The 25,212-nt window shown below is 42.5% G+C and overlaps 1 protein-coding gene across 1 annotated transcript; it reads right to left on the reverse strand.

Annotated features, from left to right (window-relative positions):
* Nucleotides 1–5,009: 5,009 nt before the first annotated feature.
* Nucleotides 5,010–19,322, reverse strand: LOC306931847 (uncharacterized protein). The gene is made up of 24 exons (XM_079513492.1): nucleotides 19,167–19,322; nucleotides 18,280–18,465; nucleotides 17,998–18,166; nucleotides 17,236–17,343; nucleotides 16,620–16,844; nucleotides 16,378–16,518; nucleotides 16,140–16,265; nucleotides 15,211–15,756; nucleotides 14,947–15,090; nucleotides 14,633–14,776; nucleotides 14,353–14,451; nucleotides 14,011–14,118; nucleotides 12,452–12,880; nucleotides 12,170–12,313; nucleotides 11,873–12,013; nucleotides 11,381–11,479; nucleotides 11,179–11,286; nucleotides 10,023–10,184; nucleotides 9,246–9,452; nucleotides 8,680–8,826; nucleotides 7,532–7,742; nucleotides 6,632–6,726; nucleotides 5,453–5,596; nucleotides 5,010–5,330 (listed from the first exon to the last, which is right to left on the reverse strand). The coding sequence occupies exons 1-24, from the start codon at nucleotides 19,293–19,295 to the stop codon at nucleotides 5,266–5,268; spliced, it is 4,077 nt and encodes a 1,358-aa protein (XP_079369618.1). The 5' UTR covers nucleotides 19,296–19,322; the 3' UTR covers nucleotides 5,010–5,265.
* Nucleotides 19,323–25,212: the final 5,890 nt, after the last annotated feature.

Here is a 25,212-nt window from a genome sequence, read left to right on the forward strand (position 1 = left end):
GTCCGTTTCCTTCAAAGAAAATATATTGCTATTTGAATCATTAAATTGTTCTTTTAAAACGTGGTCTTAGTCTCTTAGTAAAGGAACATCTATTTATTTTTATGTCAGACACTCCAATTGTCCATTCCAATTGATTATTTTCTGTATATCTTGGTGATACGATTCGGTTTCGGTTTCGGTTTCCAGGAAAGATCCCAGTTGAGTTTTCAGATACGCCAAGCTCCAAGTTTTGAAGCAGTCCTTTATCTTGAAATCACCGAAAGGTTTCCATGGTGAGGAGGAGGATGGTATCCGTCAATAGATGGTGAATAGTGGAATAGTGTATGTTATGTGTGTATGTGTATGTATGTATGTGTATGCTAATGAGCCTACGGAGTCCAGACCAGATCAGAGAGCGAGTCGAGACAACAAGTGGGTGTTAGCCTGACGTGCACAGCACACATGGGCAGGGCGGGGTAGGTAAACTTTGGCATGGGACTGGACGTGCACAGCGCACGTACGTGCACAGCACACGTGGGCAGGGCGGGGTAGGCAACCTTTGGCATGGGACCGGGTGCCATGGCAACCAGGGGAAAACGAAACTCATTTGCCATGCCATGCCAACCAGGAGAAAACGAAACTCATTTAAACCTGACTCATTTACAAGCAAATTGATGACTGACTTCTTCATATGTGATTGGTACAACTTAACCAGTATTATGTTTGTCACCCCCTGGTAAAACTAAGAATGGTTAATCAGTGATGAAGAAATGGTATCGATAACTAATCAGTAACTGCTAAAGCTGCAGTCCAATGAGTTTATTGGTATGAGTATGAGAGAAGTCAGTACACATTTGCACACAGGTGACCTAACGGTAACTCACCCTTTTTCCAAGTGAGTTGTCCGGACATCTCACCCCGAAAGTCCGGACAACTCACCAGACATCTCACCCCGGTGAGATGTCTTCACTTTCGGGGGTGAGCTGTCTTCATTTCGGGGGTGAGCTGTCTTCACTTTCGGGGTGAGTTGTCTCATGGTGAGAGTTGAGTGTTGAGTGAAAGAGTGTCTGAGCTCTTCTTTTTTTTTTTTATAGTTGACAGAATATGTACCCTTTGAGCTCTTCTATAAAGCCTATCTGACTGAGGAGCACTGCCACGCACACGCGCACACACTTTTTTATATAATTAGGCCTATAATATTTGCATGTGTAGAGTACAATTCAAACTAAGATTGGTTATTGTCACGGACAGAAGTGATTCTTTCCTTTTCCATGTCACGGACAGTGCATGATGCGTGCGTTGGGACTGGGAGTGCAGTCTTAATTAGCAACTTTGTACAGCCGTGAGACTCTGCCTATGAAGCGCAAACATTATCTCCAAACGATCCCCCCACGTCCCCCTCAATGCTCCTTACTTACAACAGTGTTTCACCGGATTTTGCTGTTAAATAAATAAATAGTTAGAACCGAAATTGAATTATTGTAATGGGTACCCGGTACCCAAAGTACAGACAACTCACCCCGCCATGTCAGAAAGTGAAGACAACTCACCGGGGTGAGTTGTCCAGTATTCGACCTAACCACTTAAAGGACCACTTCACCACTTTTCAACTTTTCTTCCTATAATTGGTCCTCACTAATGTTCATGATAAAATACCACCATGTTTTCCTACTCAGTCTGTGTCTCATAGGAGGGCTGTGGGCAGTTCAGAAACCCGTCCACCAGTGACATCATCGATGGTGAATCCAAGCTAATAGAAACAGCAGGCTTTCTTTTCCTGAAAAGTTGCAATGCAAAAGTTGAAGCCATCGTTCTCACAATAATACAAATCTAAATATATTTTAAAACAAATCTTGTTTTAAAAGAAATCTGCCTAATGATGATGTCACTGGTGGACGGGTGTCCGAACTGCCCAAAGCCCTCCTATGAGACACAGACTGAGTAGGAAAAAATGGTGGTGTTTTATCATGAACATTAGTGAGGACCAATTATATGAAGAGATGTTGAAAAGTGGTGAAGTGGTCCTTTAAACCCTAGTACTTTGTACAACAAATCACAAAAATGGCACGTTGTGAGCTTGTAGATCTGCTATAATCTTCTACAAATTTGACCAAAATAGGGACACCAGTGTTAATGTGGTTACATGCATGTAAAAAACCATGTTGCTTACCTGGTGGATTGTTATTTAGAACGGCATCACACACGCTGATCTTAAGGATAAAAGCCCTCAGCAGCTGCTCTACGTGCGACAGTAACATGTCAGAACTGTAAATCCAAAACGACACAGAGTTCAGTGGTCATTCAATAAGTTCATAAGGCTAATGGACTTTGACGGCCTATATGACTAAATGTGACCGTTTCTGACTGAGGCTAAGTCATTGAAATTGTTTTAATTTTATTGTTTTCATGTCATGTGAAAGCAGGGAATCATAGCTTCAAATTGACATATTGGTTATTCAGTTTGACCCACCAGTTTTGGAGATATGGCTTACAGAGTAATGTCTTGAAGAAAACAGGATTGAAAGGTTCACTTCTGGACTCTAAAGCCCTAACCACACCAAAGGGTCACCATGCAACTCCTTGGGTCCAAACGGTTGCAAGGAGTTAACGCTAAAACCGTCTTGACTCTTTTGTGTGGTTTGGGCCATTGAATTCCATGCGTTGAATCACTAGGGTCAACGTGGGTCAACGTGCAACAAGACATATCACATTGCGGGGACAACGCTAAAACCGTCTTGACCCTTTGGTGTGGTTAGGGCTTAACATTACACCTACCTAGCTACATGTTTAAGCATTTATTTAACATTTACTGCCCGATGACGCGGTCAATGTGGTGGGCAATAAAGCTTTGCCTGACGACGGTGCGCCCCAGAGGCCGCTCTGCATCCGCCAGGGCGCCGCCAAGCCGCCGTGCTACCAGCTGCTCCACCGCGGACACGTGTACAGCCTCGCCGAGGACAGGAACATCCTGTTCCACACGCTGCTCCTCTTCCTGTACGCCGTCAGAACACACATGCACGGCATGCTGGGGCGGGTCGAGTATAAAATGAAACGTACGCGACCCGTACGCGTCCAGGGCGGCTGTGGCTCAGGAGGTAGAGCAGGTCGTCCAATGATCCATGGGTCGGCGGTTCGAATCCCGGCTCCTCCTGTCTACATGTCGAAGTGTCCTTGGGCAAGACACTGAACCCCAAATTGCTCCCGATGTGCTGGTTGTTACCTTGCATGGCTTCCGCCGCCATCGGTGTATGAATGTGTGTGTGAATGGGTGAATGTAATGCACAATCTATGTAAAGCGCCTTGGATAAAGGCGCTATATAAATGCACCATTTACCATTTTACCATTTGGTCTCATTTTACACTTTTAAACCATTACTTAAATTACAAGAAGTCTACACAATTAGAGAATGTATAGTAGAAGAATTGTTATTTTGATTAATGCTTTCCTGTTATCTCTCCTATGGTACCAACATCAATACAGCATGGAATTGTGGACAAAATCTTATCAAACGATAACAAAATAGTCTTGGGTCTGAAAGGCTAAATCTCATCAAATGGTGCTCCGTGGCTCAAATGAAAGGCTAAATGTCATCAAATGGTGCTCCGTGGCTCAAATGGGTCTGAGAGGCTAAATGTCATCAAATGGTGTTCCGTGGCTCAAATGAAAGGCTAAATGTCATCAAATGGTGCTCCGTGGCTCAAATGAAAGGCTAAATGTCATCAAATGGTGCTCCGTGGCTCAAATGAAAGGCTAAATGTCATCAAATGGTGCTCCGTGGCTCAAATGGTGCTCCGTGGCTCAAATGAAAGGCTAAATGTCATCAAATGGTGCTCCGTGGCTCAAATGGTGCTCCGTGGCTCAAATGAAAGGCTAAATCTCATCAAATGGTTCCGTGGCTCAAATGCCAAATAAATAATGGGCTATGATATAAAAAAGGTTGAAAACCATTGATCTAATCCATTTACAGGTAGGGTACGTTACGTAAATAACTGTTAAATAGCTCTATATTGTGAGAGTAATCATTGCTACTGTATACTAGTCATTGCTAGTGTTTGTTCAATAACAGTGAGCTATTTTACACTGTTACTGAACAAACACTATATAGAGATTTGTTTTTTATTTTTCAAAATAGATTACAATGTAATGTTCAACAAATTAGAAATACAATGTTCTCCAGATACAAAGAAAACTGGTGCAGGGACCTATGGTACAAACCTAAGTTGCGAACCTACTGCCTTATAAAGGACATGTACACTGTAGAACCTTATGTGAAGTTTAATTTAAACAAAAGACAACGATCTCTCTGTGCTCAAATAAGGTCAGGAACATTACCATTAGCACTGGAGACTGGCAGGTTTAATGCCACCCCTGAAGATGAGAGATATTGTCTGTTCTGTGATCTAGATGAAATTGAAAACGAAGTTCACTTTTTGTTTTACTGCTCTAAATACGATGACATAAGGGATATTCTGGTTAATAAGATGTCTTCTATATGTGGGCATTTCCTAGATTTAAATGACTATGTAAAAATGGAGATATGTTTTGCCAAAGGGACTTTCGTTGTAGCAGATTTTATCTGTCAAGCTTGGGAAAGAAGGCAGAATACTCTGTATACATCTGAGGTGTAATACACTGAATTATGTAATGTAAACATGCTGTAAATGCATAAATGTAATGTAAAACATGCTGTAATTACAACTGTGAAATGGTGTCTTATAAACCCATGAGGGTTGGGCACAAGCTGTGCATGACACGAAAATAAATAAACAATCAATCAATCAATCAATCAAAATATAGTCTATACTACAGCAATAATTATCACAATATAGAACTATTTAATGAATCAATGAACTGGTCAACATGCGTGTTTGTTTGACACTGACACTGTTTGACACTTTGGCAATGTACTGTAAACGTATGTTACCTCATGCCAAAAAAAGCTCATTTGAATTGAATTGTGTGTGAAAAACACAAACTATAACCAACTAACACAACAATAAAACAACAGGGAGACAGAAAGACACAATCATGACAAATAGCATTATCCATGAGGAAGATGTGTAATATATACACAACATACTCTATTAGTAAAGACTATTACAATGATTAATGGAGCCCTAAGCCCTAATTATGTTTGATTGATTAACCTGTTTAAAAGCCTATCAACGTAGCCGCTTCACACTGTTGTACGTGACGTCAATGAGATGGACATGCTATAGCCTTGTGTTATGCCTTGATGTTGCAGTGAAGAGGATGCATCTCAATGGTCAATCACACAAACTAATTTAGAACCTCCTCTTAAGCTCGTCCACCAATGTCCTTCCAGCTGTCTCGTGACTGTCCTGCCAATCTACAAGAGACCATAGAGATAATAAATGTTACAAAGACTGCTCACACAGATCAACAATCAATGAAATGAAACACTTTGCGAGTAAGTGAGTCAGTCAGTAGCGACTAATAGAATAATATTACCTGAGTATAAGCAGAGAGGGGCTGAGAAGGTGATTCTGGTTCCAAATTTACCATCTGTATCTTCAAATACAGGCGTCTCTAGACGTCTCTTTGCAAACCACTCTTGGAGGGCATTCCTCATGGACTGATCTTTACTTGTGGATGCTAAATGAATAGATGAATGGACAGATTAGCAACAGCTGGATCAGCAATTTAGCCCTGTGGCTGAATACATATCAATTTACAATTTAGGAGACACTCTTATGCACAAAGTGGAGCTACAAAGTGTAAGATAGTTAGTTACAAAGTTACAAAGTTTAAGATAAGAGTGAAGAACATGGACTCCAGTTAATCAACAACAGGGTAGGCAGTCAAGTAAATAGCATGGCAAGGAAACATTGAATTGCTACAACACCGCCGGTAGATATCAAAGAAAGCGTATAAGACAAACTTAGCTACTGTGTACAAGCAAACAGCACATCTATCTAAATAAAGTTCATAACATATAGTATGTGAACAAGTAACAACCACACAGTAGCCTATATCTGGATGCAATAACAAACATCAAAATAGGCAACAATTAGTGATACAAATAAATAAGGAGTGATAGGGGATGAGGGGGACTCTTTTCAGACTGCAGCAGAAGATGGGGAGTAAATGCAATAAACATAATGCTACACATTATGCTGGCCATAACATGGGCTCAATCTAATTAGGCTAATGCAAAACACCTTTGAAATCACAAGGAATAGGGTTAACTGTGGACATGAGGATGGAGCTCACCTGTGGACCTGTGGTTAACTGTGGACATGATGGAGCTCACCTGTGAATAGGGTTAACTGTGGACATGAGGATGGAGCTCACCTGTGGACCTGTGGTTAACTGTGGACATGAGGATGGAGCTCACCTGTGGACCTGTGGTTAACTGTGGACATGAGGATGGAGCTCACCTGTGAATAGGGTTAACTGTGGACATGAGGATGGAGCTCACCTGTGGACCTGTGGTTAACTGTGGACATGAGGATGGAGCTCACCTGTGAATAGGGTTAACTGTGGACATGAGGATGGAGCTCACCTGTGAATAGGGTTAACTGTGGACATGAGGATGGAGCTCACCTGTGAATAGGGTTAACTGTGGACATGAGGATGGAGCTCACCTGTGGACCTGTGGTTAACTGTGGACATGAGGATGGAGCTCACCTGTGTCTGGACCCTGTAACAGTCTCAGCAGGCGCTGACTAAGCTTGTATCTCGTCTCCTTCTTACTCCCCTCTCCGGCGGTCTCCATGCAAAACCTGCCCACAGTACACCAGAGTTGGGTTGGGATGTTTGTATTTCTGGAAACCATTTCATCGTCGATAGTAGTGCAAACCTCCAGTTTGTTCATTCACACTGAATTAGTGACTAACATTGTGACCTCATAGACGTTTAGTTTGAGATATTATCTAAATCAGTTTTATTTAAATGCAGGGCTCAGAAAATGAAGCCATACTATAGTGAACTGTAAAACCACCATGGATTCTGTCATATCCCAGTTCAGTCATTGTTGTTGTCTTCAAATGACATCATCATTACAGTCTTGTCACTGCTGTTTGTCCAAAGGGATGACTTGTTCAAATTCACAAATTAAAAGTGAGCTGCTCATATGATAGAAATAACGTTTGAATTCCGTTTTAAGGTGGAAACATCTTTTCGATCTCAAAAAACAGGAATTAAAAAAATTCCAAAAAGGTAGCACATCCAAAAATTAAACAAGCGGTGGACAAAGTACTCACATTTCCATTTCTTTATTGGCACACCAAAAAGGAACGCTTACGCGTTTCGGCTATGCAGCCTTCATCAGAGCAGGCTGCATAGCCGAAACGCAGAAGCGTCCTTTGTCCACCGCTTGTTTAATTTTTGGATGTGCTACCTTTTTGGAATTTTTTTAATTCCTGTTTTTTGATGTATACTGGATTTGGGTCTGGCACTCCACTGAAAACCATTGCTGATGCGCAACCTCTTTTTCTCATTTAGTTATCTTTTCGATCTCCTACTTTCGCTATTTGTCGTATTATATATGACAAAGTATTCTGCGGTTAAGAGTGGTTAAACACGAACCCTGCGAATGTGAGCATGGCTGAGCTTCTGTACAGCGTAGATGTCTGGTCTGTCGTCGTGTTTACACATGCCGCTGTCTCCAGCAGAGTCTTCAGTCTGTGCTCCGCCTCCTCAGCTCTGGTAGGCATGGCCAGAGGAAACCCCAGGAGAGGAGAGACGCAAGACAACGCTGTTCGGAAAGCAGCCTGGCGAGCTGATGCCTCACTTGAATCTATGGAACACACAGTGATGAATAAGGGTGAAACAGTTCATCAAATGAAATCACTCAAAAAAATGTATAATCGATAATTGAATAAATATTAGACGAATAGTCGACACCTATTTTAATGACTAATAACCCTGTGCGCGAGCACGTGTACCGCGGATTATCATGATAGGCTGTTTCTACAATAGAGCACCGAAGTCTGACGTCAATATCGGTAGAGGGCGCTAAGTCCACAGGTTCATGTACTTTTTATTTGCATTGTAATCCCTCATATAAGAACTGTGTTTGAAAAATAAACAATAAACCGCTTCACTCATATGGATATGAAGAATCAACTGACTGAGGGAAAACGCTAATGTTACTGCTGCTGAATTAGTTACATTTTCGCTAGAAACAGACTGTATGAAATATGACGGACTGTCATAAACGATACAGACACACCTCCCTGACAATATCGCCGAGACAGTTTGTTTATTTTTGTGTGTTTACTTTGTTTTTATTCCTTTTTGGTTTGTTTATTTTTGGACGACAGTTCTTATATGAGACAGTTTTAAGATGACCCCATGTTATTCTCCATAGAGAAAAACTTCCATGAACCAGGGGATGAGAGAGTGACGTCAGGACTTCGGCGCTCTATAGGACGCCTGTGAAGGCTAGCAACGGAAGCTAACGGAAGCGAATGTTTCTCGTGGATGGCCCAGAGGCTAATAATAGCTTTCCTCAAGATATCTCATGGATGGCGTGGATTGGGTTAAGTGAAGTCTAAAATATTAATAAAACAAATCAGTCTACTCCATTATTCAATTAATCGAAAAAGTAATGGATTGCATAATATATATGAAAATAATAATAAAAAGTTGTCATCAACGCTTTGCTGCAATAGATTTCGGATGAACCTGGTTACAGTATCATGCACAAACGTACACATCCGTGGCACCATTACCTGCTCCAGTATACGTGAAGACACAGGTGATGTTGGTGAGAGAACAGCAGAACTTCAGTGGTTCTGGTTGCTTATAAACGTCCTTAGGAAGAGGGAAGGAACGCTGGCTGAAGTGCTGGTTCACCTTTTCTTTGACTTTACTCTCATCTGCAGAGAGACGGACATGAAGCAGCAGTTTGATTTTTATCAAATCCTATCCTGAGATAGGGCCGAATAATGTCATTTTGATCTGGATCCTCTGGTGACTCTATCTCTTTGGAGCAGCCTATTAATAATGTCAAAATGTAATTTTTCTGTTATTTCTCCAAGTTATTTTGCACACACACACACACACACACACACACACACACACACACACACACACACACACACACACACACACACACACACACACACACACACACACACACACACACACACACACACACACACACACACACACACACACACACACACACACACACACACACACACACACACACACACAGAATATCCTGCTCTGCATGCATGCGGGAAGGGAATTAGTGTGACAGGCACACACATTAGTGAAAGCATATAGACTGTACCAGGCTGGCAGATCTGCCCAGCGCAGCCCAGGGTCAGATAGGCGTTATGGGAGGCATCTTTCTTGGAGGTGAACGGCCTGTGGTCTTGGAAGGTGAAGCACTCCAGAGACACAGACACTCGGCATTCCCATTCCTCCTCGAAGTTCACACTCTCACACACCACAGTTCCCGGCTTCACACTGACCAGCGGCAGAAACTGTCTGATCTCTGTCAAAACATCACATGCACAAACATGTACATACTGTACACAAAGGCCACGAGGACAACTAAATACAGTGGCTGTTAGAGGTCACTCTCGTAACGTCATGATATTCATTAAAGGACCACTTCACCACTTTTCAACCTATCTTCATATAATAGGTCCTCACTAATAATAATGAAAAAATGGCGCAATTCTTTTCTACTCTGTCTGTGTCTCATAGGAGGGCTGTGGGCAGTTCAGAAACCGTCCTCCAGTGACATCATCGATGGGGAATACAAGCTAATAGAAACTGCAGGCTTTCTAGTCCTGAAAAGTTGCAATGCGAAAATGGAAGCCATCGTTCTCACGATAATGAAAATCTAAACATTTTTGTAAAAAAAAAGAATCTGCCTAATGATGATGTCACTGGAGGACAGTTTCTAAACTGCCCACAGTCCTATGAGACACAGACCGAGTAGAAAAAAAACGTGCAATTTTTTCATGATTATTAGTGAGGACCTATTATATGAAGATAGGTTGAAAAGTGGTGAAGTGGTCCTTTAAGTTGTCCTAATCAGGACGGTCAGCAGTCAAACCTTCCATTGGTCCATCAGCCGGCGGCTTGGCAGTTTTCTCAGCAGGTGGCGGGGCAGAGTCCTCAGATGCTGTATCCATGGTGACAGGAGGGATGAGTGATGGAACACCTGCCTGTTGACCAGGACCAATCACAGCACTGCCATCTGGTACCTGAACCGGAGCTGGAAGATCAGGAAGTAGAAGAGTAGGGTTTGGGTTAATTAACCCATTCTGGGCGGGAACCCCTATTGGTGTTTTAACTAAGCATTATATGATACTTTAGCTATTGAAAAATAGCGCGCCACCGAGTGGCTCTCTATGAACTTGTAGGTCTGCTATTTTTGAAAAATCGTAAAAATGTGGCACAAATCTTTGAATATATATTCAGAGCAAATGTTTTTTTTATTTCGACGTCAGGCCTAAATATGATTGTCAGTATTTAGGTTAAAGAGGACATATATATTGGTGCTCTCCGGGGTCTAGTCTACCCGACTCTCGATTTTGAAGATGAGGGGTAACAGATAATGATCTTAACTTATGGATTACATGGAGTCTTTGCTGAAAACGTGACTGGATAGATGTAATGTGTTGATCTAACCAAAGTCTATTGTCCAGAGTGAGTCCAAGATATGTGAAACTGTCAACCTGTTTTACGATTAATGAGGAGTGGGTTAACCCATTCTGGGCGGGAACCCCTTTTGGTGGACTATTATGCTTCAGCTATTGAAAAACAGCAGATCTACAAGCTCATACAAGCTTGTAGCTCTGAAAAATCATGAAAATGTAGTGAAAATCTCAGGCCTAAATGGCTTAAGTCCAGTATGGGTTGTTTCAATGAACAATTATTTAGTTTTGTCCACATTCAACTCTAGATGGTTGCACCACTGTGTAAAATGAGAAATGGTGTTCCGATGGTGGTCCGTAATAGAGTTATTGTCATGGAGCAGTCCGAGAATGGCAGTGTCAGAGTATTTAAAGTATGTGATGTTAGTGGGTGAGGGGCTAATATAGTCAACTGTGTATAGTGTGTAGAGGAAAGGGCTGAGGACACAACCTTGAGGGGCCCGTGTTGGAGACAGTTGATGAAAATGATGTACACCTACTTTAACTTTAAATAGAGTGGGGTTGAGATGGCTCCATGCAGTGGCAAAGTGACATTAAGCAGACAGCACTGACCTGCCACTGTGCTGACGGTTGCTCTCTCTGTGACTGAGTACTCTATCATGGCCGTGCTCCCTTGCTTGGCAAGCAGCTCCTGCAGTCTGCCTTTGTAGTTCGTCTCACCTTAAACACAACAGAGGTTTCCCTTATTATATTTTCATGTACCGGTATATTTGTACTTTTATTTATTTTTATTTTTATTTATTTGTATTCTGACCAGACAAGTTGGACTCCTTCCCTCCCAGCAGGCCCACCAGACGCCTCAGGGCCTCTTTAGCTGCCCATTGTTCTGCCTGCTGCTTTCTAGATGACCCCTCTTAGGATAAATACACCATGTTATTAGATTTGAAATGCAGAAATAAATAAATGCGCTTTTGAGATCTTTCCCGTTGACATACCAGAGGCAAACAGTTTTGCCATTGTATGGGAATGAGACAGAGAGAGAGAGGGTGCATCCACACAGTAGATTCACAAAGATGCCAGCGAGCAGCATCTCTTCCTGGTACCAACACTGCAACTTGCCACTTCGGCCACAAAACCGGAAACGCTTTGTCTATGCGGCAAGTTGCAGTGTGGGTGGAGCTTCATTTCCATCCACCAGCTGTCTAAAAACCAGGAAGAGACTCCTGCCGCTCGCGGCAACTGGCATCTTCGTGACTCGACTGTCTGGATGCAGTCAGGGACAGAGAAACATACAATGAAGCCCCACCTGGACTGTAGAAGTTGAGTTCACCATCAATCGTCAGAGTGCATCTGTGTTTCCCATCAGCAGTTGTTTCCAACTTCTCCACAGGATGGCGACACTTAGAACGAGTGAAGAACTCCAGGACAGAGTAGCTGTCTCCACCAGCTAGATTAGACACAATTCATGGTACAAAAAGTGATATAATTAATTTTACAAATTAATTCATTTTCACTTTTACTTTCAGTCTTGCTAATATTTGAAAAGATTTACTTCTGTAGAAGTCTAGAGATACTGGTGACAGTATGTGCAAATGCACCCTACCTAAACCAGTTGTAGGACCCAGACACAAGGCATTCAATAGACTACTGTAAGCAGCCTGTACTGCCCCCTCCTGGCTTAAGGCCTCAGCAGGTTCCAGTTCCTTTTTTACAGGCACCTTCACACACCCCAAAAATCGGCCACCATCTGTAAAAGAGAAATTTAAAACAAATTGTGAGTCAGGAAAATACGTAATGTTTGAGCTCTCAATCCCAGATCTCATCATCGCTGTCTTTTTGTTTTTCAAAATATCGTCTGCAAGGACAGGAAACATTTGAGATTCACCTCCTGAAACACTTCTTTCTTCCGACGAAGCAGTTGCCGTTTGGGTCTCTGTGGCATGTGGTTGCAGGGGCACCTGGCTCTCTGGGTCTCCCTGGGTCTCTGTGGCATGTGGTTGCAGGGGCACCTGGCTCTCTGGGTCTCCCTGGGTCTCTGTGGCATGTGGTTGCAGGGGAACCTGGCTCTGTGTCTCTGTGGCATGTGGTTGCAGGGGCACCTGGCTCTTTGGAGACTCTGAAATTCTACATGAGGCAACAGCGTCCTCTATTCTCCCATCTCTGGCTGGCATAGCATCCATCCGTATCATCTTAGCAGGGGGCGGGGCAGAGTCCTCAGACGCTGTATCCATGGTGACAGGAGGGATGAGTGATGGAACACCTGCCTGTTGACCAGGGCCAATCACAGCACTGCCATCTGGTACCTGAACCGGAGCTGGAAGAACAGGAAGTAGAAGAGTAGGGTTTGGGTTCATTCATAATATTATTGTCAGTATTTGGGTTAACCCATTTTGGGCGGGAACCCCTTTTGGTGTTAGCATTATGTTATGCTTTAGCTATTGAAAAATAGCAGATCTACAAGCTCATAGCGCGCCACCGAGTGGCGCACTACGAGCTTGTAGGTCTGCTATTTTTGAAAAATCGAAGAACGACTGACATAGAAACATAGCTTTTTCAGAAAACTGTCAGGATGTAGAAGACATTTATAGAATCGGATCTCAGGTCAAAATGGGTTAAAGAGGACACTATTGGACACTATTGGTGCTTTCCCATTGCTATGGTACTCAACTCTCGATTTTGGTACGAGGTACTCTGCTTACCGTCTACTGTTGATAGTGTCCCCTCAATGTAGCTGGTCGTCATACGGACGTCCTACCCTCTGCGTAGAGCACCAAAGAACACTACTCTGGATTTATTATCTTTATTTCAACTGTCGAGTAAACCAAAACCGTTTCTGAATTAATTCATTTCACTTTTACAGCTGCTAAGTTAAAGGGGCATTCCACTCATTTTCAACATTTTACTATGTCATTAATATACCTTAGAGCTGTTGTGTGGAAATAATAAAAAAGCCCCCCCATTCTGTGTTTCCTAGAACTGTAATTATGAAAAAAATCATTAACATGGTGAAACACATCTTGATGATGTCATCAAGATGTGTTTCACCATGTTAATGATTATTTTCAGACCTCTAGTTCTAGGAAACACAGAATGGGGGGGACTTTTTTTTAATTATTATTATCCACACAACAGCTCTAAGGTATATTAATGACATAGTAAAATGTTGAAAATGAGTGGAATGCCCCTTTAAAAGTGTGTCAACAATATTCAAGGGTCCGCCGTAACATGACGCAGCCTTATCTCTCTAGTCAGGACCAATCAGTAGTCTGCAGCATTTTCACATCAACATTTAGTATCGCCTCAGCTCACTTGGAACCTTGATAGAGTACCGAAAAATACCACGTACGTACGGTAGCCTACAAAAAAATAAATAAAAAGGCAAATAGAGTGGAGTTGAGATGGCGCCATGCAGTGGCAAAGTGACATTAAGCAGACAGCACTGACCTGCCACTGTGCTGACGGTTGCTCTCTCTGTGACTGAGTACTCTATCATGGCCGTGCTGCCTTGCTTGGCAAGCAGCTCCTGCAGTCTGCCTTTGTAGTTCGTCTCACCTTAAACACAACATGTATTAATATGAATGAACAAGTGTGGGCAGAAGTTTCCCTTATTATATTTTTACCTTGATTTATCAGATAGAAAAGTATTCAACCTATATAGTTTTACAGTTTTTTAATGTATTCTTTGTATTATTTTATATCAGTAAAGCATAATGACAGTTGTATTTGTGCAATATATATATAAAAGTAAGTGCAAATAATAAAACAAGTTTGCTTTTTTATTCTGACCAGACAAGTTGGAGTCCTTCCCTCCCAGAAGGCCCACCAGACACCTCAGGGCCTCTTTAGCTGCCCATTGTTCTGCCTGCTGCTTCTTAGATGACCACTCTTAGGACAAATACACCATGTTATTAGATTTGAAATGCCAAAATAAATAAATGTGCTTTTGAGATTTTTCCTATTGACAATGACATACCAAGATACCAGAGACAAACAGTTTTCCCATTGTATACGAGAGAGAGAGAGAGAGAGCGAGAGAGAGAGAGAGAGAGAGACAATGGAGCCCCACCTGGACTGTAGAAGGTGAGTTCACCATCAATCGTCAGAGTGCATCTGTGTTTCCCATGATCAGTTGTTTCCAACTTCTCCACAGGAGGGCGACACTTAGACAGAGTGAAGAACTCCAGGACAGGGTCCTGCCTGTCCCCACCATCTAGACAAAAAGTGATATAATTAATTTTATGAATACATTTTTACTTTTACCTTCAGTCTTGCCAATATTTATACTTAATATGTATACTTAAATAAGTGTACTTCTGCAGATCTTTTTGTTAAGTCTAGAGATACGGTGACAGCATGTGCAAATTATGTACTGTACCTTACCTAAACCAGTTGTAGGACCCAGACACAAGGCATTCAATAGACTACTGTAAGCAGCCTGTACTGCCCCCTCCTGGCTTAAGGCCTCAGCAGGTTCCAGTTCCTTTTTTACAGTCACCTTCACACACCCCAAAAATCGTCCACCATCTGTAAAAAGGAATTCAAGTTTTTTTGTGCAGTTAGCGCTCAATCCCAGATCTCAATTATATGGACATCATCGCTATCTTTTGGTTTTCAAAATAAGGACTGGAAACATTTGAGATTCACCTCCTGAGAGTCCTGAAACACTTCTTTCTTCTGACAAAGCAGTTGCCGTTTGGGTCTCTGTGGCATGTGGTTGCAGGGGCACCTGGCTCTGTGTCTCTGTGGCATGTGGATGCAGGGGCACCTGGCTCTTCGGAGACTGACCAGGTTGCACGGTGGGAGTCTCTGAAATTCTACATGAGCCAACGGCGTCCTCTATTCTCCCATCTCTACCTGGCATATCATCCACAGACCGCTTCCTCACCAGTGCTTTGATAGTATCCTCTGTGCTTCTCTCTGTGGCTTGTCCACTTTCTCTTTCTCTCTGCCTCTCAGCTCCCTGCCTTTGGCTCTCCTGGTTCCGTAGCCCTCCCTCTCGTTCCCCTGAACTAACCGGCCGCTGTGTGACATCATAGTGGACACTCTCCAGCTTCCGTGCTTCCAGAAGTTCTTTCAGGGCCCCGATGTAGTTCCCAATCGACACCTCCTTCTTCCCTAGGACCCCACTCAGCCCCCGCAGTACTGCTTTAGCTGCCTGCTGCTGTGCCTGCTTCCTCTTGCTGGAGCCCTCTGGAGTCGGACAAAAATAAAAAGCTTATAAACAATCTGTAAATGATGCATGGTGAATTATTTGAGATTACAAACCTAATTGTGAAAAAAGACAATTAAATAACACATCACGTGGAGATAAACTATTTTCATCGCTGTAGCTAAAAAAGGGTGGATTCACAGTTCACACTGAGTCTATTTGATTCAAACTGTTCCCGAATACGGTTGCCTGGTCCCCCCCGCTGGCCATGATTCACATTAGCCTTGATTCTTCCGCACCCGAGTACACTTCATTCAATTGTATTCAATGCTTTCACATTGCAGCGATCCGTATCAGAGTACACTTCAATCGGTCCCGATGCGGTTCCGGGAACTGTTGGATCCCCCCTAAAAGTAATTCTTACCAGAGTCATAGAAGGTGATTGGTCCTTTGAGTTTCAGGGTGAAGCAATCCGATTTGTCCATTTCCTCCGGAGCCGGAACATCACGCCTCAGACAGTACTGTACAACTGCATCCTTGTAAGAAGAACCTGGATGGACAGAGATGGCAGAGATGGTTAGCAAGAAGGAAAGCAGCAGGGATGATTTTCCATTCAAATAGTGATTATGAGGTTAGTGCTCAGTCTCCAAAGTCTAAACCACCTGGTCCTGAGAGCTCCAGTCCAAACACAGGCATTAATTTGCTATAGGCGGACTCCACACCCTCCTCGATCCCACCACCTCCCTCGTCTGAGAAAACTGTAACGTCAAGGCCCACTGTGACACTGCCAAAGAAGGTGGAGCCTAATAGAGCGAATGAAGTAGAAAGTCAGACCAGCTGCTATGATATTTAATCTTTGGTTAAACACAAGACAACAAACGGCACTGGTCAAGGAAAACGGTACCTGCTGCTGCTGATTGTTGAGTTTGGCTGACAGAGGTGTCCTCGTCCCCTTGCTCACTGGGTGTCTCCTTGACAGAGGTGTCCTCGTCCCCTTGCTCACTGGGTGTCTCCTTGACTAGTTGCTGGAGGGCTATTTGTGCAACTTCCTGGTCGGCTTGCCGTTTGCCCCTGTGCACACGCGTCCCTGTGAATGTCTGGTTCTTAATGCTGACCTGACCTCGGAAACCTGACAAACACAAGGTCAAAGGTCAAAACTCAAAACTGATGAAAATGTGCTGATGCAAACAACTGACAGGTGGTATCACAGCAGGTATCAGCACTTGCAGAAATCGTGTTCACTGGACTTTTTAGGCAGGCTGTATTTTGTAGCTGTTGGTCACAAACACAAAGCCTTGTAACACACGAGAACTGTGGAATTGTTAAGATTCCTGGGCAGTTGACAATACAGAATGATGCGTTCTGTATAGAATAGAAATTTGTCAATAATGCACACATTGATTGCTGCAGGCAGGGCTAAAATACATGAAACTACTTTGAGGTTTACATGTTTACATGATTGCTTGAGTGCTGTGTGTTTATGAAAGAGTGCATAATTGTGCACATGATTCAACACTCACCTGTAGATTCAGGGATCTGAGTGAAGACAGGCTCAGTCCATCCGTGTTTTCTTGCATATTCAAACAGATGGTTTTTATACATCCTGATGTCTGTGTCCCACTCTGGGTCTGTAACACATAAATGACCATAGTGTGACGTAAGAAAGAAATGCAACCGTATGAACATGGCCAATGCACCACCGTTTTTCATTTCACTGTTTTAATGTTGGTGTGTACTTTTTTTGTAATTTCTTAAAAGAATGATGGATCATGGAGTTATGTGATGAGATTCTTTGGGACGTCTTTAGCGATTTAGTGGCTAATACTTTTTGTCATATCTGACGAAAGACACTAAAGTAACTGTGACACGTGACTTTGAACGGCAGTTGTGCTCTTGTGATTGGCGGAGGATTGTTGAGGCATATAAACAGGTATTGTAGTACAGTACTCTAAGTATCATGAAAATGTGTGAATGGTACGATATTGTAAAACACATTTTCCTCATATATGAATCCTAAACATTGACTTGTATTGTTTATAACAGTAAATTAAATCTGTATCTCCAAAAATATGAACTTATAATGAACTTATATGAAATGGCATAATTACCCTACTGTATGGGGACAATCCCAGTGGAGCCTTACTTCCCAAGAAAACGGGCAAGTTATTGTATGAAATGTGTTGGCCAGCAGGTGGTTGCACCATGCCAAACATACCGGAAACCAGTATGGGTACTACATACAGCATGGTATTAATGCATGGCCAAAAAACAACAACTCTTACCAGAGGTGTATGACTTCTTCTCCAGTTCGTCCACCCTGTCGGTAAGTGAGTCGATCTGCTCTCCATGCTGCTCTTGAACCTCTTTCAGTCTCTCCCACTGGGGCACCAGGCTCTCCTTCAGGTCCTTGTTCTCCTCTAGGAACTGTCTAACACACTGCAGCTCCTCTGGCTACACACACACACACACCACAAGTAGTTCTAAGCAACAAGATCGATCTGTTTCACTGTGTTGAAGTGTGTTCTGTATGACTGTGACTGTGCACATGTGCGTGCGCATCTTACCTTCAGCATGTTCTCTTTGTCTCCTTCATACTCTTGAGCCAGGCATTCCATCTTTTCCTTCATGATATCTAGCTCCATGCTGAGGAACCTCTTGGCACGCTCCTCGCTCTCCGTATGAACACTTGGTTCAGTCCACTCTTTGGTCTCCATGGTAGACATGATCACCGTAAAATCTAGATTCTGGAGCTGAGCTCACATGGAGGTACAAACAACAGTCTGGTTGTAAAATGACCCAACATAAGACAATTTATATTTTAGTAAAAGGGTTATATCTGAAGCGAATACAAGGAAGAAAAAAGAAAAAGCTAAATTAACAGGTTGAAAGCTAATGTTGAATTTTTATGGGAGTATTATACTGTAGCAATATTTAATGATGAACCTTGTTGGATACTATTGTATTGTGGCATAAGTGTTGTCTTCCTGGTTTTAAAGGCTGCATTAGAGTACAGTCAGTCATGTCATGTAATGTTCTGATCTTTATACTTGACTCCTCCTGTCTACATGTGTAAGACACTGAACCCCAAATTGCTCCCGATGTGCTGGTTGGTACCTTGCATGGCTTCCGCCGCAATCGGTGTAAGTATGAATGGGTGAATGTAATGCACAATCTATGTAAAGCGCCTTGGATAAAGGCGCTATATAAATGCACCATTTACCATTTACTGTTCTAGCTGTTCCATTATTTCCCTTTCCCCATATTTTACATATTACTGTAGTTATAATTTAGGCAATGCTTATGATTATTTATCAGAAATCCCAATGTGTAAATAATTTACCAATAGTCTTAATTTATATCAAGGTATTTGGAACAGACAAAACATTTAATTTTGTCCATAATGCCCAGCCCTAAGATAGACAGACAGACACTCAAAGAAGTGCACACACACCTCATCAATCTCCTTGTCCAGGATTTGGAACTCAGGGACGTGTTCCTCCAGTGCTTTACCAAGCACTCTTATTCGATCCAAATACTGTTTCAACTGCTCAGCTTTCACCTCAAAGTTGGCATTATGCATGATGTTGTTTCTCACATTTGTAACCTTTGTAACACAGCACAAGAAAGACAGAGGTCACTGGCCTTATAGTATGATTGTATTGATCAATATTGAATTTGATCCATATGTAATTTTATAGGACTTCCAGGCCACATTATCACATTAGACCCTAAATGAATAGCTATTAAACAAGAAAAAACTAAATCTATAAACCATTGCATCTTTGAAAGCCCCTGAAATCTTACTTACCGCTGTAGGATGAGATAAGTCCCTGTATAGATCCCCAGAGGGACATTTGTGTCTAACACTTCCAACACTATACAACAGTATAGTGTTAGAATTAAACACAGTTACACATCACATCTATCACCAGAAAATATATAAATGTATGTACACTGTACAGTCTATCAACGAGTATCAAGGATATACAGTACAGTACTGTGTATAACAATCAATACACAGTAAATCAATGAATATAAAAATGATATGTGCAGTCTATTATGGGTGGATATATGCTTTGTCTATCAACAGTCGATGTTGAGTAGGCCTAAGGTCTATCAACAATGAATATATAATATATTAATAACTTGTGTATGCATGAATTTGATCTGCATGTAGCCTACCTCTTTAAGTAAGGAATTTTTCGCAAATCGCTTGAAGTGCAGACAGTTACTCATGAGGTTAAGAAAGGCAGATATATCAAAGGTATCAGTTGAATTATGTTTTGAATTACCACGGGGCATGTACACCTGAAAACACGCACGCACGCACGCACACGCACACACACACACACACACACACACACACAAACACACACACACACACACACACACACACACACACACACACACACACACACACACACACACACACACACACACACACACACACACACACACTTTGAGATTAATGTAGAAAATACACAATGTTTTAAAATCAATATTTGTGCTTAATACATCTTTGAAGTCAACACAGACTAGTATAGACTGTACCTTAGCCACCTCCCATTTGTTTTTGGGCCAGAGGTAGGGGGAAAAGTTATTCCAATACACCTGACCCCCATTGTGATTTTTCCAAATGTCATCTCTCCAGGGAGCACACACATCACATACTTTAGGAAGAACCTGTAATGATATTATAATTAGTCATAGAACATTAGATCAATGCATTTTCGTGATGTGGTTGCAGGCCCTTTGTAGTTGGTGCATGGGGTTCGGTCACTCGGTCATTACTGTCAATTTGTGTGCCCTAAATACACCCGTACTTTCTTATTGAAGTAGCCTACCATATAATAATAATAATGTGTCGGACTCGGAACTGTCCTAGGGCTACTGTGCGCGTCCGCGTCGTACAAAGAATGTTGTCCGTGGGGAAAGGTGGAGATATTTAATTTGAGTGACTAAAATACTGAAATGGATATGAAATGACAAGCTGAATCCGTGCGGTTGCGCATCATTACTTATTGGGCGAGTTGTGGAGCCTACAACTGAGAATTACCTCTACGAAAAATCATCAATGTTCGATAGCTGTCAGTGTGTGGGTATAGAAGATAGCCCTGAAACATGACTGTCATCTGACTGTCATGTAAAGTTGTGAACATGACATGCGCGTCATGTTACCTCAGTAATATACATATACACGGAAGGGCTAAGTAAAACCACGTGAGAACGTTTTTAATAACATATATTTTTAATTTCACCACCTTGCTTGTCTTGGGTTGGGACTCTTTTAACATGCATTTCTGCTGACACTCCAATAGTCCGTTCCAATGGATTCTTTCCTGTATATCTTGGTGATACGATTCGGTTTCGCTTTCCAGGAAAGATCCCAGTTGGGTTTTCAGATACGCCAAGCCTAGGGATGTTTTGATCCAGTTCTTATAGCCTTCATCTTGAAATCTCCGAAAGGTTCCCATAGTGAGGAGGAGGATGGTATCCGTCGGTGAATAGTTGAATTATAATAGTGTGTATGTTCTAACTTCTACGGAGCGTCGGAGCCGGACTCCGGAGCCATGTTCCACCAGCGGCCGAAAGTCTACGGAGTCCAGACCGACCAGAGCGAGTCGAGTGGGCGGTATTGTAGCCTGGCGTGCACAGTGCTAGCCTGGCGCAGCCACACTAAACCCGCCCCTGCAGTGGTATATTAGTATCGCAACGCGAAATGAAATGAAATGAAATGAGGGCATATTTACCCAGGGTATCTGGGCTAAGCTCAAGAACTTGTTTCCAGCCAGGCCCTGCTCATAGAACACATTTCATCGTAGTGGTTGATGCCTTGTTCAAGGGCATTTCAGCGGTGGTAATTTTTAACGTGTCGGACGGCTGGTTCGAACTGGGAACCTTCCGGTATCTAGACCGCGCCGCTATCCGTTCGGCCACCGCTGCCACGAGGCTAGCACAGTGCAGTGCAGAAGAAAACGAAACTTATTTCAACCCGACTCATTTACAAGCAAATTGTCTGGCTGCATATTTTTTTATTTAGTCAGACAATAAAACTAGTTCACCCTGACATTTTTATTGTGTGGTTTGCAGCCTTCTTCGTGTGATTGATACTAGCAACCAGTATTATGTGTCACCCTCTGGTGTTGTCTGTGCGGTCACTGCAGTGTGCACTGAGCAGGGAAATATAATTTCGAATTTCAGCAGTGCCAGTAGGCTAATCAATGACCCTATGATATAATAATTATGTTTCAGAATTCTCAACATTCTATCTTCAGATAGAGATAGCTGTAGGGATTTTCATTTAAAGCAATGGAGACTGGATTCCATTGCTTTAAACAGCTGATTCCCTGAAGCACCAGCTAGCAAGCTGGTTAATAGGGTTTACAGAGATACAGACCATTTAGCTAATAAAAGTGTTTTTGAATCATTGTCATCCTTCATAGAACTCAAGGTTCAATAGAATTTAATACAACAGAATTGATAAATGATGTGCTGTGAAATCAATCACATTGATTTACCTTAAAAAAGGAGCATTTATGTACATTGTATTATAACATAATAAAGTAACATACTGTACAGTGTTAGTATCAGTGAGACATCCATGTCAGTCACAGACACGGCTTGTTCTAAATATCAACCTGCTGCACACAGACTATAGGCTTGTTCTATATAACAATAATCATGGAGGAGGTATATATAGGCTAGAGCCCGCACAACATTATTTTGGTAAAAGATTACTTTATTGAAAAAACGTTTCGATCCTAGTGGATCTTCGTCAGGTCAGTAAAGTTACTAAGTACTCAAGTACAATTTTGATGTACTTTTACTTTGCTGGAGTATTTCCACTTTTCAATACTTATACTCCATTAGATTTCAGAGACAAATATTGTACTTTTACTCCACTACAATTATTTGAAAACTTCTTCTAAATTAGTTGTAGTTACTTTGTGGATTTGAATTATTCCAAAACATACATTATCCACTTTAGACCTATATGCTCACAATGCAAGATGCAAAACGTTGTAGATCTGCTATTTTCAAAAGATTTGTATACATTTGAAAACTTGTGAAATGAGTGCTTTTACTTGTAAAAGAGTATTTATTCATTACAGTATACTTTTCCTTGAGTACAAAATGAAAGTACTTTTTCCACCACTGATTATCACTGGATGAATGTCTTTCCGAGGACTCGTTTTCTGGCTCGTGATGTCTGTCGCTACTACCCAGGCAGTGACATTAAACTTATTATACTTATGTCAACATTATATTACAAATTTATAAATGCATTTGTATGTATGAATGTGGTATGCATGTGCTCATTAACGCATATGTGTAGCCTACCTGTGTAAATAAGGCATTTTTCCCAAACCGCTTGAAGTGCAGACAATTACTCATAATAAGAAAGGCCCTCTCACACCCATATAGTTATAATAACGGTATTTAACTGTCAAAGCATTCTTTGGTCATTACTCACCAGTAAGACACCTGAGGGCAAAAAGCGACCTCGCCCTTTACGGCGAGGTTGTGTGCACTGGCCATATATGGAGCGTGTCTTGAGTGTACAGGGTGTGATGAGGAATGTCAGAACAGGTCAGCTCCATATATGGAGATCTAAGGTTGGCAGCAGAGACAGTGTCTTGAATGTACAGGGTTTGATGAGGGCCCAGGTAGGGCCGAGCCTTAATTTTCGAGACCTGGGCACAATATATGAGGGCTTCCCCCAAATGGGGATTTTACTATCATCCCTGATGATGTCATATAGTGATGTCACAAGTGACGATTGTGAGTGACAGATGGAGTGACGGGATTGTGAGTGACATGACGTGACGTGACAAAAACCGCAAGGTTTCATAGTTAACTGCGACCTTCAGTCGCATTTACTTGTAAGTGCTTGTAAATGAGGTAAATGATGTTGTAAATAAGTGAGGGGAGGACGGAGAAAGAGATCAGCCAGAGAATCGGAGCGGCAAGGGCGGTCGCTGTATCGCACTGTTGTGACGAAAAGAGAGTTGAGCCAGAAGGCAAAGCTCTCTACCGAGCAATCTTCATTCCTACACTCACCTATGGTCATGAAGTGTGGGAATACAAGCGAATACAAGCGGCCGAAATTAGTTTTCTTCGACGGGTGGCTTGCATCTCCCTTAGAGATAGGGTGAGAAGTTCAGTCACGCGAAAGAGACTCTGAGTAGAGTTGCTGCTTCTTCGCCTGGAAAGGAGCCAGTTTAGGTGGTTCGGGCATCTGGTTAGGATGCCTCTCGGGCATCTCCCTAGGGAGGTCCTTGAGGCACATCCCACTGGGAGGAGGAGTTGGAGGAAACACATCGACTCACTGGCCTTGGAACGTCTCAGGATCCCCCAGGAGGAAGTCACTGCTCTGGAGAGGGAAGTCTGGAACACTGGTGCTTGCCCCCGTGACCCGACTACAGATAAGCGGTTGAAGATGGATGGATGGATGCTTGTAAATGTTAAATAGAAGTGTTGGAAAACAATCCTGTTGTGGAATCTTATCTCCCTCTGAATCTGTGTAGGCTAATAACAATCTTTCTTAGATTTTTTGATATGCTGCAATTAACACCTCTTTCTCTCCCTTCAATAACGAGTCAGTTGTTTGGATTTAATGGTGGCTTTAGATTTCATGCCAAGCTTCAGAGCCAACGTCAAAACTGATAAACACAAGAGAATAAACAGCGTTCAGAACAAACAATAAACAGAAAATATAAATCACAAAATAATAATAAAAACAATTTTATCATGATTAACAATTCTCCCGTCGGGCACGGTGGCACAGTCGGTAGTGCTGTCACCTCACAGCTAGATGGGTTCGATTCCCGCTGGGGACGCTGTGGGCGCTGGGGTGTGTTCCCTCCTCCGCGTCATCAGTGCCCATACCCAAGGCGGGGTTGGCGAAAGGGCCTTTCTGTGTGGAGTTTGCATGTTCTCCCCGTGTCCCCTAGGGTAGGTAGTATAGGTACCCTCACAAAAACATGCAGTAATCCTGGTCTCTAAACTACCTCCCCCTGGCCAGCCGGGGCGCCTGATGGAGGGGAAAGGAATTGGTCGGAATAACGTGTTCCTTCCACGCGATATGTCCAGCCGGGGAAACTCCCCTCTGTCAGGTGAAAAGAAGCAGCTTGGACTCCTCATGCATAGAAGGAAGCATGAGGTCAGTCCGCTGCCCCCCCAGGTTGGTAGAGGAAGTGTAGCGCCCATGGGTTGCAAAATCGTGGGATAAAAACTAGAAATCTCCCGACTACATGTCTACATCTACAGATACCGCGGCGCTGACTCATAACACCATTATGGCCATAATGGTGTTATGAGACAGAGACATCTATAGATTAACAGCTATCTATAGATAGTATATGCACTACAGTTGTCTACAGATGCACAAGAGTGGTCTATAGATATAGTACAGTGGTCTACAGATGCACACTCCTCTGAAACAGTTTGATGACTACAAGTATTTGGGTTCATATTTTCTTCCCTAAAGGACTTTC

This window comes from Electrona antarctica (genome assembly GCF_951216825.1).
Source record: "Electrona antarctica genome assembly, chromosome: 2".
Taxonomy (NCBI): domain Eukaryota; kingdom Metazoa; phylum Chordata; class Actinopteri; order Myctophiformes; family Myctophidae; genus Electrona; species Electrona antarctica.